Here is a 16296-nt window from a genome sequence, read left to right as displayed (position 1 = left end):
GATAATTGTTCACATACTGAACAGATTCATTAACAAGAGAACACTGATCCGTAGCATGAGAACCTGCACAAAGCTCACAGACCATAGCTATCTGATTGACTCCATAGTTGGCTAAAGAATCGACCTTCAAAGACAGCGCTTGGAGCTGCGCTGCAATAGCTGTAGCTGCATCGACTTCCAGAATACCTACTACCTTCCCAGACATCATCCTTTGAGTTGGGTTTTGATGCTCATTTACAGCCATAGTTCAATAAGATTATAAGCCTCAGTATAGCTTTTGGCCCACAAGGTGCCTCCAGCCGCTGCATCGAACATGGGCCGAGATTGGGCCCCTAAACCATTATAGAAACCAGTGATCACCATCCAGTCAGGCATACCATGATGTGGACACTTTCTCAACATCTCCTTGTAGCACTCCCAAGCTTCACACATAGATTCTGTTGGTTGCTGCGCAAACTGAGTAAGAGCACTCCTCATAGCTGCAGTCTTCGCCATTGGATAGAACTTCACCAGAAACTTTTGCGCAAGATCTTGCCAAGTAGTGATGGACCCAGCTGGCTCAGAATGTAACCAGTCCTTAGCTTTATCCCTCAGAGAGAATGGGAAAAGCCTCAGCTTGATAGCCTCATCAGTCACACCATTATATTTGAAAGTACTACAGACCTCGATAAAATTCATGTTGGGGTCTTCAGTCGCAGCACCTCCGAAAGAAACAGAATTCGACACCATCTGAATAGTGCCCGACTTAATTTCAAAAGTGTTAGCCTGAATAGCCGGATGAAGGATGCTTGACTGAATGTCATCAATTTTAGGCCGAGAAAAGTCCATAAGAGCTGGATCTGGTGCTGGAACTATACGATCACCCATGAATACTGGTTCTTTCTGCTCACTCTCTTTATCCGAATCTTCAAAATCTATCTTCTCCGGAATATCAAGAACTGAGTCTGTCTCCTCATCCGTATCTAAAGTTCTCTTGCGAGTGCGAGAACGTGTTTGCATAAACGCTCGCTAGAATACCTGAAACACAACCGGAAAAAATAAGTAACACGTCTTAATCAATTAGTCCTAACGACCACTGATGGCAAGTACATAAACTAAACAAATACGCCGAGTCCCCGGCAGCGGCGCCAAAAACTTGTTAGGCACAAAACACGTGCTAATAATTCACGCAAGTATACGCGTTCGCAAGTAGTATAGAATAAATTCTAGTTCATTCCCACAGAGACTCAGACTAATTAATGTTCTATTAACACTTACTCACCAATGTATGATTACTTCTCAATGTCAAGACAATAACACTTAGATTTGATTAAATAATTATTAACTACAATTAACTACGAGAATTAAACACTTAATTGACACTTGAATTCACAATATTAAACACACATGAGATCATAACTTCATTACTACTTTCTTCAATAGTTATCGTTATTACCCTTAGCATGTAACGGTGATGATATTAATCGAACAACACGAAACTAATAAAAGCCAACTTTCGTTGTACTAATACCATTCTACCAAACATCCACAATAAGATAGAAGTTGAATAGGCATCAATTATGTTGAGACCCTATATGTCTATAGAATTTGACAACATAACGATTTAAGCACAAGTTATTCTTTATGATTACACAGGGCAAGTAAACGGTTAGAGTTACCCACTAATCATACATACAAATACATGAACCTATGCTAGCATGGCAAGTTCTAAACCTCGAGATCCACCGTCGCTTCACAGGAGATTAACAGACTATCTTATATGTTCGCGATGCACATAAGACGAATAAGCACAACCTATGCTAGATATCATATAATCATCACAACTAAGGTATTAAACAACTAACTAAAGAAATCCATAGTAAATCCGTTATGACCCCATGATCACGATTAGCCCATGATAGAACTCATCGTCACCATGGGTTCATATGAAAACATGATAATACACACAATATAAACTAATAAAAATACTTATTAAAACCAGAGTACATCACAAGAGTAAATTAGTTCAAAGTAAAGAAAACTAGCATCCACTGATACAACGAATAAAAGAATCACAAGAAAACGTATACTTCCTCTTCTTCGTTGTGATGTGCTAAAACGGTCTTCTTCCTCCTCTCCTTGCTCCTTGCTTGATACCACCCTTTTTGAAACGTCTCTGAGAACTACTTATATATAAGCCCACAAGAACCAGCCGTCTCAGAAGTCCAACAGAATAAGGATTTATAAAAATCAGAATTAATTTTCTCGCCCCTGAGCGGCCGCCCAGCTTTCCTGAGCGGTCGCCCAGCATCCTGAGCGGGCGCCCAGACTCCTTCTGGAAAATTCTGCATTCTGCTCCTGATTTTGCTGCGTTATGCTCCCAACTTTCCACAACCAATGCCAAGCACTTCCCTAGGCTTATTTCTGATGAATTCTTCCTATATACGCAAGTTATACCCTGAAATGTAAAAACACTAGAAAAACGCATCAAATACAAAAAATACATGATTTCAAGACATCAATTCAAGCCATTATAAGACGTTCTAAGTGGTATAAAATGCCCCTTATCGGTTTGCAGCCATAGTTTCAATGAGATTATATGCCTCAGTATAGCTTTTGGCCCACAAGGCGCCTTTAGAAGCTGCATCGAGCATGGGCCGAGATTGGGCCCCCAAACCATTGTAGAAACCAGTGATCACCATCCAGTCAGGCATACCATGATGTGGACACTTTCTCAACATCTCCTTGTAGCGCTCCCAAGCTTCGCACATAGATTCTCCTTGTTGCTGCGCAAACTGAGTAGAGCACCCCTCATAGCTGCAGTTGAAGAAGCCAAATTGAAGAACTGAAGATTGGAGATATCGACAAGTCATTTCTTCACTAGAGAACTCAGAGTTATCGACAAGTCTACATTCATTAGAGAACTCTGAGTTATCGATAAGTCAAGTTCTACTAGATAACTCAGAGATATCGATAAGTCAAAATTCACTAGAGAACTCAGAGATATCGACAAGATCACTGGAGAACTCTGAGATATCGACAAGTTAATTTTGCTAGAGAACTCTGAGATATCGACAAGTCAAGAAGCCACTCGAGAACTAAGAGTTATCGATAAGCCAAAGTGAAGATGTGAAGACTAGAGATCTCGACAAGCCTAGATTCTCTTATAGAGAACTAAAGACCTCTACAAGCCAAACTAAATGTAGAGTACTAGAGATCTCGATATACTTATCGAGATATCAAGTGTTCTATAGACCTAAACTAGAGATCTCGAGGTACAATATCAAAGTACAAAGTTGCAGATCAGTTCAATATCCAAGATAAACAATCAACAAACAATCCAAACAGCTGGATTGACAAGTCTATAAAAAGCAGCTTGAAAAATGTGCAAGATCAATGGTAAAGATTAACTGATAGAGGAAGATCAAAGTGAACACGGGATGCTAAAGATATGTTAAGCCAGAAATGGAAGATCTACTTTTTTATAAATAGAAATGACAAGTGACTGTTTAGAAAAGATAATAGCATGTCTTATTACACACTGTGTAAACCAAAAGTTAACTAAGTTATAAAGTTAATACTGGTCCTTTAGTCTATTGTAACAATTTAGATCAAATTTCTTGTAACACTCTCAAGAAGAAGCTAAGCTCTTTATCAACAAAGAGCCTATAAATTTTGTAGCAAAACTCATTTAATTTTAATATAAAATTAAATGAGTTTTGAAGATCTGTGTTCTTTATTTTCTGCAAACTTAAACTCTGCATGAACACATTTCATTACAAGAATTAATTTACTTTGTTCAACCAAGCCAAAAATATTCAAGAAAAGCCTAGAAACAATAAAACACATTCACCCCCCCCATGTGTGTTATTCATTTCCTTACACTAAGGTTGATTAATTTCACTCTAGCTGATAGTCCTGGTCAGGAAGTCACTGTTGATTACTTGGACATACTTGAAGCAGTGAAGATCATACTTGACAGACATGATGGCTCAAAACCCAAGCAAAATATTTTACTCTAACTACAACGTGATCATGTTCAAGTTCTATCCCTTGATGAATTACTGATCATGACAACCAAAGAGCTTAAATATATCCATTATTTGCTGAGAGTTGAAGATGAAGCCTCCAAGGAATGGTCCAACATGATTCTTGCTACTATCAGGAAAAGGATACTTGATAATGGTTCTCATTATTTTGGATCTTATGTTCCCACTTACATGAATTTCAAAGGGCAAGAAGTCAACATGAAGAAAGGAGGAGCTGTGAGTGAGAATGTCCTCACACAGAGACATATAACCATAAATCCTTATGGTCCAAAAGCTTGCTATGTATCACTAGAGGAGTTGATGATTGAAAGAACTCCTATTAGAATTTTAAGGGTTTCCATCTATCAATTATCTGAAGGAAGTGAGTATGAAAAGAACTTGAAGATCAGACCAGAGCAGATAATGTTGAAGAATATTGATGACAGAGTTAAAGCTTTTGTTCAGAGATACTGCATAGTCTATCAAGAAATATGAATATCAAATTTTGGAACAAAGTATGCTTTACTACTCTTGCACTTAACATTTTATCTCTCTGATTTTTGGCATTAGACAACACTTTAGAATTTATGCTTATTATGCAAATTACAAATTGGAAAGATTGTTGATAATTGTCTATGTTAGGAATCAGGATCTGCTATGGAGTCGGGATCTGTCATGAGTCATCAGGATGTGTAAGCAATCAGGATCTATTTGACAGTCAGGATTTGTCATGCCGTCAGGATCTGATGCAGTCAAGATATACATCAGGATTTAAAGACTGTCAGGATATGATTGGATAAGTCATAGCTACAGGATAAATCAGAATCTGTTGATTTATAGGATCGTAGTTGTTGATTTAGATATGTATATGAACTAGATAAATTATATTGTAACATATATTGTAATTGATAGGAATTAATTGTAGTTGTGTGATATATAAATACAGATTAGGTTATCACTTTGCGGTGTGCACAACTCGAGTATTTTCATAACCTAGCAGCTCTTAAGAATATTGTTCTTGAAAGAGTTTTGTAACAGTTTATTAAAGATCAATATAAAATGTTATTTGATTAAACTGTTTATTGTTATTCTTACTTTACTTCTTTAATTAATCGATTTGTTTGATAATTGTATCCAACCCACTTAAACAATTATCATTATTGGGAAATATTTTGGATGTGCAAATTTGTTCTTTTCAATTTTGTGGACTTTGAGCGACAGAGGTCAAAGTCCCGAACAATCCGGATATAAGGGGTTCGACAGACAACTGTGTGAATTGTATCAGACATTAAGATTGTGGAGAAATAGATATATTTCAAGGTAAGTCAGATGTGAATAATGATAATGATTCACGTATTATATTAAATTAAATTTATCATACAGTATATTTATGAATTGTACACTATAAGTAATAGGTGCGGGGTCTGCATATATTTTACCCTAAAAAACACTCTAATCAAGTTATATTTAGTATGTTTGGTTTGATTTGACTTAGCTGTTATTTTTTCTAATTTTTGTCTCAATATTCGGTATTAACTATTAAGTAGTAAATGAAATCATATTATTTTCTAATAAAGTTACAAATAATAATAAAAATCGTATAAAACATTAGTTTTATTGTCACCTACATAAATGATAAGATATCAATTATTTCATTTAGACTTGTCAACGTATCGGATTTGGATAGGATTTGATTAATTCCATATTCATATCCAATTAAATTTGTTGGATCGAATTCAGATTAGATCGTTTTCGGGTTTTTAATAACATAATCCATATTCAAATCCATTAGGATTTCAGATTATCGGATCGGACCTACGGATCCATTTAAATTTTTTGATATGAACAATATTAGTTTAGCACGATTCAATAATAAAATAAAACTAAGCACACAAAACTAAGTTATACCCATAAATGTTGTGAAAATTAAAAATATTTGAAAATATGTGAAAAGTTTTGAGTTTAAAATAATTATGAAATAAATAATAAGAATATAATAATTTAATTTAAGAAAAATATAAAAAATAATTTTATATGTCAATTTCATAAATTAAAATAAAGAAATTTTGTGAATTACGAATAAAATGCTATATGTATGAAAATAATTGTCAACACACATAATTCAGTGATAAGAGTATGAGAATGATGACATATGGCGTGTACAAAAAATTATAATATGATAGAATAATAGTTTGTATGAAAGTACAATAAAATAACTTTAAAAATAAGAATATTGATACATATAAAAGTAATTTATAATGATATATTATAGTTAAATATTATTTATATACATATAATTTATAAATATATAATTTCAGTAGTCCAGATCGGGTCTTTATCAGATCGAATGAATAAAATCAATATTCACTTCTTAATGGATCAGATCCTTAGCGGATTAGATTATTATCAAATCAGTTTTATTTTTACACAATTCATCTCCACATATTAAAGCACGGGTCAGATCGGATCGAACCTCCGATCCGACCATTGTTTCTCACAAAGCCCGTGAAGATATTACTCCCACTGTCTCTATGTAGTATACGTTGGTGGGAGACGGAGGCTCGACATGTATTTTAATGTTTATTTAAAGTATAGTTGGGTTAATAATATTTTAAAAATAATAATTTGATGTTTAAAATTTAATACATTTTTTTAAAAAAAATACATTATGAAAGTATATTGTAAATTTAGCTTAAGATACGTGTCAAGTATCAAAAAAAGATATATATAATTGAAGGGGGATAATTATCCTCTAAGTCACATGTTCGAATCCGACGGGGTAGAATTTATGATTATGTATCATGAACCAGAGCTCGTCGCTTATGTTCGGTTTATCTTGATTCACATGATTTGCGGGCAATTGCGTAAACCGCCTAGTGTAGGTAACGGATGCGGGTTCTCACGATAAAAAAAGAGAGAATATAATAGTTAAAATATCATTTTCAGTGGAAAATTGTAGTGGGGTATAAAATTGACACCAAAAGTTCCTAGTCAAGCAAGCAAATTTAACCCTATATTTTTGTGAACTACGCTTATAAAATCTTAAAAAAAATCAAATATAAAAGTTTAAATTCTCGTTATGGAAAAACAAGTTCTACTCTTTAATGAAACTCATAATAAGAAACAAGTATTATTTTTTAATTTTCCTAAGTACAAATTTATGAATAAGTTGGTAAATAATATTCATAAACTGTTCGGAACATAAAATAGAGCATAACTCGTAAACTATGTCTATGAATTATTTGCAAACTGTTGATACAATCATTTTCTAATTATATTCAACTCAACTCATTTAAATGTAACATAATCTTTGAAATGATAATATGAAAATACATTAAGGCAAATCGGTGAAAAATCTTCATTTCTTTCATAATAAATAAGAGCATATCCACCACCTAGATCAATTCAGCAGTTCAGTATATTTTTTAATTAATTACAGGAAAGAAGTGATGCAGCCCTGGTAAATTGAGTCCATCAATTATTGAAGCTCATTTGATTCAGGAAGAGGAGCTTTGAAAACTGCCGGACTAATCAACGGACATCAATTATGTGGACCCCCCTGTTTTTATCTTTTTGGTGCACATGTATTTCAAAAGAAACTATAACGGCTATTTACATAAAATTAATAACGTTAATTATTAACGGTCATCTTTTTTTTGCTTATAAATATGAACTTGTGAATTCATTTTTCACACAAAAAATATAATACCCATATTCATATCTTTTCAGTCCAATTTTTCTTTCATAAAATATACATATAAATATATAATGGGTACTAATTGGCTCCCTTTCAAAGATTTACAATTATGTGTTTCGTGGGCTCGACAATCTGTTGATCCAATAACCGGTCGATATTCAAACAAGAATAATTTATGGGGGCGAATTCATGATGATTATGCAAAAAATTGGTACGGCACTCTCGAAAATTCTCATGCAGAATCTCGTTCAAAAGTTGCTCTTGACTCGCACTGGACACCGTTGAAGATAGCACTAAAAAAATGGCAATGTGCCAAGAATCAAGCTAATAGACACTCTGTAAGTGGAACAAATTTGGTGGATGAGGTAAGATTTTTCATTTTTACTTTTAGTATTATATAGATATATGATTAATATTAATTGTCTGCTAACTTAATATGCATATTTTATCATTTTATTTAGACAACTCAAGTTCAAGGACTATATTTCAAGGAGATGAATAAGCCATTTGACAAATGGGAATGCTATGAAGCAGTTGCAGGACATCCTCAATTTGTAGACGTTTCTACTATTTCTCCTCCATTTCAACGAAACTTCTCAACACAAGTAGAACGACAATCAATCTGAATAGCGATGATTGCATTGATGAAGAAGGTTTCACAACTCCAGAGTCTAATCGAGAAACAGAAATCCCATCTAGTCCAGTTAGACCGATGGGAGCAAAGACATCCAAACATGCAAAAAAGAAAGGAAAGCAAGCTATGACCCAAAAAGAAGAGATGTTTATAGCTATTTTCAATAATATGCAATGTAACCAAAAACAACTAGTGGAGGCCAACATCAAAATAGATGAGGAAACCCTTCAAATATCGAGGGAGATCTTAGAACTTGAGACACGAAAGGAAGCAAGGCAGGTAAGACTTGATGCACTAGAGGAACAGATTGAAGCTAGATTAGCAAAACATGAGGCTATTGAAGAATTAAGGGAGCAAACAAATATCATGACAATGGATACTAGCCAAATGACCCCTAATTCAAAAAAGTGGTTTAAAAGAAAGAAGGCTGAGATCATGGGGCAAGTGAATGAGACTACTAGTGGTGGTGGTGGTGCTTATGTTCCTCGCTTTGACGATGATTTTTATGATTAGATTTAGTTATGTTTCTATTTTCAGTTCAATTATGTATTCTGTTTTATTAATTCAACTATGTTCAATGCTTTCAATTTCAATAAAAGAAATTTATTTAAATTATGAAGTCGTACATTGCAAAAGATAATTATTTGACATGAAAATTATTGATTGGCTTCTATTGCCCAGTTGTGCTCTATCAAATCATTTTATAGCATTGTATGGATATAAGCTGATTCCAAGTTCTCAATACGATCCCAAAATGCTTGTTGATTCCTTCCATCTCTTTGTACTGGTGCAAAAGGAATTCTTACTCCATTACAATCTACTGGCCCATCATACACCTGTGTTGCCGATGGATTCATTAGATCTTCTTCTACTGACTCTACAAATTCAACTTCCACGAATTCATCATCAACTATCATGTTATGTAATATGATGCAAGTCATCATGATACTTCTAAGTGTGGAACGTTTATGCATCCGAGCGCCGTGGCGAAGAATAGCCCATCGAGATTTCAAGATACCAAAACACCTCTCTACTTCTTTACGATATGCCTCATGTTTCTTAGCAAACAACTTTTGTGATTGAGTGGCAGGATTTGATATGGTTTTTACAAATGTTGAATACCTAGGATAAATCCCATCAGCAAGATAAAATGCATTGTTGTATCTTTTTCCATTGACATGAAACACCACTGTTGGGCTATTTCATGCGATGACTTTATCAAACACGGGAGACTGGCCTAGAACGTTAATATCATTTTGAGCTCCAGGCACACCGAAGAAAGCGTGCACACCCAAGTGTCATATGAAGCGACAACCTCTAGAATGATAGTAGGGCGTCCCTTTCGGCCACTATAAGCCCCACCCCACCCGCTTGGACAATTCTTCCACTCCCAGTGCATACAATCAATACTTCCAATCATACCTGGAAATCTCCTTTGTTCTCCCCTGGCTAGGAGCCTTCTTAAATCTGCAGGTGTTGGAGCACGAAGGTACTCTTCACCAAAGAGTCCTTCGACTTGCTGGCAGAAGTTTTTCATGCACTCAAGTGTAGTTGATTCTCCCATTCTACAAATTTCGGCACATTGATCAGCCGCTGCACCATAAGCTAGCATTCGTAATGCAACGGTCATTTTTTGTTGAGGTAGCAACCCTAATAATCCAACTGCATCTTCTTTTTGATGCCAATATGAATCTTGAGTGCAAAGAGCTGTCATGATGCGATTGAAAACATGAGTACGCATTCTATACCTCCGGCGGAAGTCATCTTCACTGAATATTGGACGATCAACGAAGTAATCTTTCATAAGATTTTTTCCCCTCGATAGCCTTTTTCTATGATGATTGGAAGATTTTCCAGGCCGTGAGCCACGTCCTTGTGGTTCATCTGGAGTATTGATGAAATCCATCACTATTGTCACTTCGGTCACCATGATATTCATGATTTCAGACTCTTCTTGACTGTGTTGTTGCCTCTGACTCAACAATCTTTTAATGCATTCATTTTGACAAAAAAAATATGATTTTAAGATACTATAATCATAAGATCATGATATTATTTATAGAAAAATTTTCAATATACAAAATTGGATCAAGACACGTGTTAGAATGTGAATGAACGAAAATCTTATCAGAAATTTAAATTTATCCACAATCTTATCCAAAATCTAAAATTATCCAACAATCTATTATTGGATTCCATTTATGGGACCATTAAATAATAGAGATGGAATAAATTTATGATATATAATATAATTATTTATTTGATGAATAGTAATTGATAAATTGATTGAGTTATAGGGGTGCATAAAAATTAAGGAAAAAAGTGAATTTAGTATGAATAGTAACTAATTCCGTTGATTGAATTGAGAAATTGATGAATTGATACCCATAACGGGTGCATATGCTCTAAAGATACAAACATGTAAAACATGATGGTTGTACTATTTATCAAAACTACAAATTTTTTTCCTAAACCTTTTGTTATTAATAAAATATAAAGTTAAAATATTAATAATAAATATTAGTAATACTTCAAAATTTTAAGATATTTAGACCATTTATATCTAATATTTATAAAAATTAAATACTAAGGTATGTAATCCTCGTAGATATAATTGTGAGATGAAGACGATCCATTGATCATATCCAGAATCTACACATAGATTAAGTTTCCAGTTTCAACCTCCCTCTAAACAAGTAAACCCTCATAAACCCCTCCTGTTAACCTCACCCCCAAATCATTTATATACACACACACAACAACACTTCTAGAGTGAGAAAACAGCTCTAGAGAGAGAAAGTCCAACCATGGCAACCCCACTTCCAGATGACTTCAAATGTCCTATCTCTCTCGAAATTATGTCCGACCCTGTTATTCTCTCCTCCGGCCACACCTTTGATCGCTCCTCCATTCAACGCTGGTTAGATTCCGGTCACCGGAATTGTCCAATTACCAAATTACCCTTATCTGACTCCCCTGTTCTTATTCCTAATCATGCTCTTCGTAGCTTGATTTCCAATTATACCCTTGTTTCTTTACCAAAATTGAAAACTAATCCTGACCCACAAACCCTAATCTCAATCTTAACAACCCCTTCTTCGAATCTTGAAGAAAAGCTTGACTCGCTCGATCAACTCAGTCGACTCGCTAAGTGTGACTCAGTGCTGAGACGGAGACTCACTGAGTCAGGGGCGGTTTCTGCTGTTTTGAGATGTGTTTCTTCGAATGTGGCGAGTTTGGAGGAGAAGGCATTGAATTTGATTCTTCATTTGAGTTTGGATGATGATAATAAGGTTGGGTTGGTTGCTGAGGGTGCAATTGGTAATTTAATTGCGGTTTTACGTGGCGGTGGTGGTTATTGTCGCGCTGTGGCAGCGACAACTTTGACAAGTTTAGCGCTTGTGGAAGTTAATAAAGGGACAATTGGAGCTTACCCTTTTGCGATATCGACATTGGTGATGCTAATTGAGAGTGGGAATGTGAGGGAGAGGAGAGAAGCTACGACTGCGTTGTTTACGATATGTTCTTTTTCGGATAATAGGCGTCGGGCTGTGGAATGTGGGGCGGTGCCTGTTTTGTTAGGCGTGGTTGGATTAGGTGTTGAAAGGGCTATTGAGGTTTTAGGTCTGTTAGTTAAATGTAAAGAAGGGAGAATTGAATTGGGGAAGTATAATTGTGTCAGCATTTTGGTTAATGCGATGAAAGATGGGAGTTCGAGATGTGTTCAGTACGGGTTGTATACGGTACATTTGCTTTGTTATTATAGTGAGACAATGTGTTTTGAGGCTGTTAAAGAAGGGGTTTTCGAGTTTTGTTTGGGGTTATTGGAGGACGATAATGAGAAAGTGAGGACTAATGCGTCGAATTTGGTTAAGGTTTTGAAGGGGAAGAGGAACGGTTGATATGATCGAAATTGGGGTTAATCATGGAAGATGATTATGCTATTGGTTTTAATCTGTGGAGGTATGCTTTGTGTTCATTTTGTTGAATAGATTTGTACAAAAGATAAGATTTTGATGGTGGATGTTGTTTCTTCTTTGTATCTTGTATATTGGAATAAGTTATGAAATGTGATGAAAGCTCAAAGCTGGTTCTTTTCAAGTCTGTTTCGATTTTATTGCATAATTATGTTGCTGCACTCCTACATTAATACTATTTTTGCACAAATAAGGATCTTGTAGAATTCTCTGTAAATTTTACATCAGGGACTGGTATTTACCTTACTATAGTACTTTACCTACTTTAAATGATCAGGCAGATACTAATTTTCACAATTGTTAGTACTTTACCTACTTTACATGATCAGGCAGATATTAATTTGCATAGTTACCATGTTATATGTGATCTAATAAATTTTACTTGTTGGAAGAGCTGTTTCACATTATCTACTCTCATGCTTGTTTGGTATTGTTTTTGTACCTGATGAAGATCATTGAATATTTATTTTTAAACTTAAAAATGCCGAATAACATGCAAAACTGATGAAGATCATTGAATATAAACCAGCTTGGGTTTTTTTTATTCGTAGTTTATTTTTTGTTGCTTCTGTAAAAAGAATGGTCAGGATAAACATGGTGTCATGTTCTAACGTACAATGTGGATATGAAGTGTGCGTGACATTCAATCAAGAAAACACTGTGGTATCATGTTCTAACTTTTATCGTAGAATAGAATTGAAATCTTTTAGGAATTACACATGCCTGTATTCAATCACAAGTTTGTTGGATTATGTTGTTTATGTCCAAGAAAAGCCTTTGTTCTCATTTTATTGTGCTAGTTACTTACAAAGATAACTAGACCCAACCGATGGTTAACCATATGTCAAAATATCTTTTAAAATGAAAGATTGAAAAACTCTTTTTTAATAAGAGGTTCCTTAATTTCCGGACATAATACATAATTACCTCTTGTTCATTTTATTTATGTTTTATTTCTTGTTGACTGAAGTGATCTCAAACTGCCTAGTTATTTTTCTTGATTTAAAAATTAGTCCTTATGTCCTTGCGGATGTGCAAGTTTTTTATTTTTACTTAAAGCGCAGTTTATGTTCTAATGATTAATATATCCGCTTCTACTTAAACCGTAGTTTCAGTTCTAATGATTAATATATCCGCTTTGATTGTCAATTCCAATCAAGTGAGCATTAGTGCATCAGACGTGTTTAATATAGTTTTGTATACTGTGGTGTACAATAATAAGCTATATACATTAGCATTGTGGCTTGTACGGGAATCCCGAATGTGGTCATAGAGTATTAGAGTGGTGCGCTTGCTTCCTGGACTCTTGTGTAGGTGCCAGAAGCTATAGAGCAGATGATAGGTTGGAAGTGGCTAGGCTGCCGGGACGTGGAAATCTGGACTTGGTTTGAATTCAGAAGCTCTTTGCTGATGATATTGAGGTAGTTTCAGATGTCTTTTTCCTTGGTTTTCTCCAAATTTTCTTAAATTCTCCTCTTTTACTTTATATCTGTAAATTGATGTTATATGGATATTGAGATCTTAGTTTAGAAACCGTTCTTATTAAAGCTTGAAGTGATTCTTACTCCTTGATGCTTTTCATGATATTGACATCTCAGATAGTTTACATCCTAAATTGGGGCATCTTTGAGTGGTTCTGTTTCCTTCTTCACATAATAGGAAGAATCTTAAAGAGGAATATAATTGGCATCTCACCAAATCCTTTTCTAAATTTGTTTTGATATGGGTTTAAGCGAGTGAAGCTTGCTCTATTCATGTTTGACTCGTAAAATAAATCACTCTATCAAGCTGACCCCGGGTATCAAATTATTCGACTGGCAAGCCTAAATGATATTTATCTCTATTATATTACAAATAGACTCCTAGTATAGTTAACTCAACTTTAGGGCGTAGTTTGGGCGTCTTGAGAATCAGGCAAGATGAATTTGGATTTTTGCGATTGACCGGAGCTTGAGCATGCATGTTCCCTCTGTTATTGGCAACCTCTTCCTTTCCCTCTCCTGGTTGATGCAAACCTAAATTTTAGGTCTTATATATTCCTGCTGTGTGTCTGTTTTTCCTTTTCTGGAACTGCTTCCAACTTTGATCAAATATCAATTTTCCGCAGTATTGAGTATCCGTATAGAAATTAATATATCATACTTTCTGTTCCTAGTCGCACTTCCAAATGACCTTGTAATATATCTGGGATTGAGAGAAATCTAGAATATGTAATTGTGAAATGTATACATGATTGGATGATGATGATTCATCTGATAAATTCTTGTATTCTACCACAAGGCTCTAAAAAGTGTTGATGATTTGTTAGAGAAATCAATAGAAGCAACCAAGAATTGTGGAGCCCTGAACCCTGACTCTGCCAATCTGAGTAGTTGACCAGCAATCTGATAAACTGTTTGTTTTTTTTAAAGTAGAAGGAAGATGGGACCAGAGAAATATAATGTAAATTCATGGGCATGGGAAAGAAGAAGTAGGAAATAACAAACAAGGTTCATAATTGTATGGCTTAAAAGGCGAACACCTACCAACTACAGAAATCATTTTGGAGTAGAATTTTTATGTTGTTGATGAACCTTATCTACAGTTGTTCATAATGCATTCCATGCTTTTGGTGGCATTCTTGGATTAGAATTTTTAAATTGGTATGTTGTAGACTTCTAGTTCATTACTAGTTGCTGCTACTATGAGCATGAAATGAAGGGTGTTAGTTGCAACTTACAGCCTTAGAGGAGAGATAATTATACATGATTTATAATGAATTAATTAGTGTGCGGTATATAATATCACTAATTATGGGATCTTAAAGTTACACACTTCCAGAAATATAATTATCAACTTAATTTATAAAAAAAGGTGGTATTAAATGCAGTGAAAAAAATTATTTCTTGCAGTAATCAGAAAATACATCTTAGACCTTATATAAATGTATTAAATACTTGCGGCATTGATTAATGTACAAAAATGAGTTTGGCATTATGTAATAAATTTTCATTATTTTTAATCCCATCCTATCTTTCTTCGCTCGTCAAGGTTATGTATATTCTTGGCTGTACAGGTGTGTAAATAATTTTTTTTTATATATAAATATTATATTCCTATCATTTTTTTCTAGATGTGTTTATTGAATTATTTTATCTAAATAAATAACAGAAAAATATGATGTAATTTATAAATATATATTAAAATTTCTATCTTAAATTTATAATAGTAATATTTTAAAATTACTTCATTCGTCATACAATAATAGTTTTTTCATAATACATGTTCACTTTTAAATTTCAATATAAATGAATTGAAATTTTTATCCAAAACAACTCTTCTTAAAAATTGTATAATAGCAATTAATAATAAAGAAATAGGAGTCTAAATTCATGTATTTATGAAAGATATAAGTGTAAATGTATAACTTAAATTAACATTTTAGTTAAGAAATGAAAGAAAATTAGTGTTGCCGGACATCAAGGTGAAAACCCTAAATATTCATCATTTGAATAAAAATGTCCAAAATGCTGATTAACGGGATATTTTGACCAAAATACCTATTGAATACGCATTTGGAAGATGCGTGTACAAAATTTTCAAAATTAACAAAAAATACGCATGCGTATTTGAATTTGACAATTAGTGAGAATGCGTATTCCTTAAAAAAATAAAGGAATACGTATTCTCGGAATGTGTGTTCTTTGTTTTATTTATAAAAATTGAATACGCATATGTAGAATGCGTATTCTGTGGATATTTTGGACGGAACGTACCGCCAATTAACATTTAATGTATTTTGGACATTCTTTCCGTCAAGTATTAGTTATATCATTATAAAAAGTAACAATTTAAGAATAATAATATTAAATTTTTTTATGTTAACATCTCGCTTTATAAATATTTTGATTTAATACTACTACTTTTGCTATAAATATAATAGGTATTTTAATTTAAGGTGTATGTACTACATATTTTCATAAATTAACTTTATTTTCTAAA

General features: G+C 33.9%; 2 protein-coding genes, 1 non-coding gene and 1 pseudogene across 3 annotated transcripts; 3 read left to right on the top strand and 1 right to left on the bottom strand.

Moving 5' to 3' along the window:
* The first annotated feature begins 373 nt into the window (after nt 1-373).
* On the top strand, nt 374-480 carry LOC141669636 (small nucleolar RNA R71). Its single transcript, XR_012553904.1, has one exon. It is a non-coding gene; the product is annotated as a small nucleolar RNA R71 (small nucleolar RNA).
* A 2211-nt stretch (nt 481-2691) lies between these two features.
* On the top strand, nt 2692-2782 carry LOC141669782 (small nucleolar RNA R71; annotated as a pseudogene).
* Nucleotides 2783-9039: 6257 nt separating this feature from the next.
* LOC141664927 (uncharacterized) lies at nt 9040-10268 on the bottom strand. Its single transcript, XM_074470884.1, has 2 exons — nt 9583-10268; nt 9040-9460 (listed from the first exon to the last, which is right to left on the bottom strand). Exons 1-2 carry the CDS (start codon nt 10266-10268, stop codon nt 9040-9042), a joined length of 1107 nt encoding a protein of 368 aa, XP_074326985.1.
* A 678-nt stretch (nt 10269-10946) lies between these two features.
* Nucleotides 10947-12439, top strand: LOC141667701 (U-box domain-containing protein 8). The gene has a single exon (XM_074474297.1). The coding sequence runs from the start codon at nt 11146-11148 to the stop codon at nt 12238-12240; it is 1095 nt and encodes a 364-aa protein (XP_074330398.1). The 5' UTR covers nt 10947-11145; the 3' UTR covers nt 12241-12439.
* Nucleotides 12440-16296: the final 3857 nt, after the last annotated feature.

Source organism: Apium graveolens, chromosome 6, assembly GCF_009905375.1.
Source record: "Apium graveolens cultivar Ventura chromosome 6, ASM990537v1, whole genome shotgun sequence".
Taxonomy (NCBI): Eukaryota; Viridiplantae; Streptophyta; class Magnoliopsida; order Apiales; family Apiaceae; genus Apium; species Apium graveolens.
The sequence above is the reverse complement of the archived record's forward strand: the minus strand, read 5'-3'. Positions and strand labels throughout refer to the sequence as shown.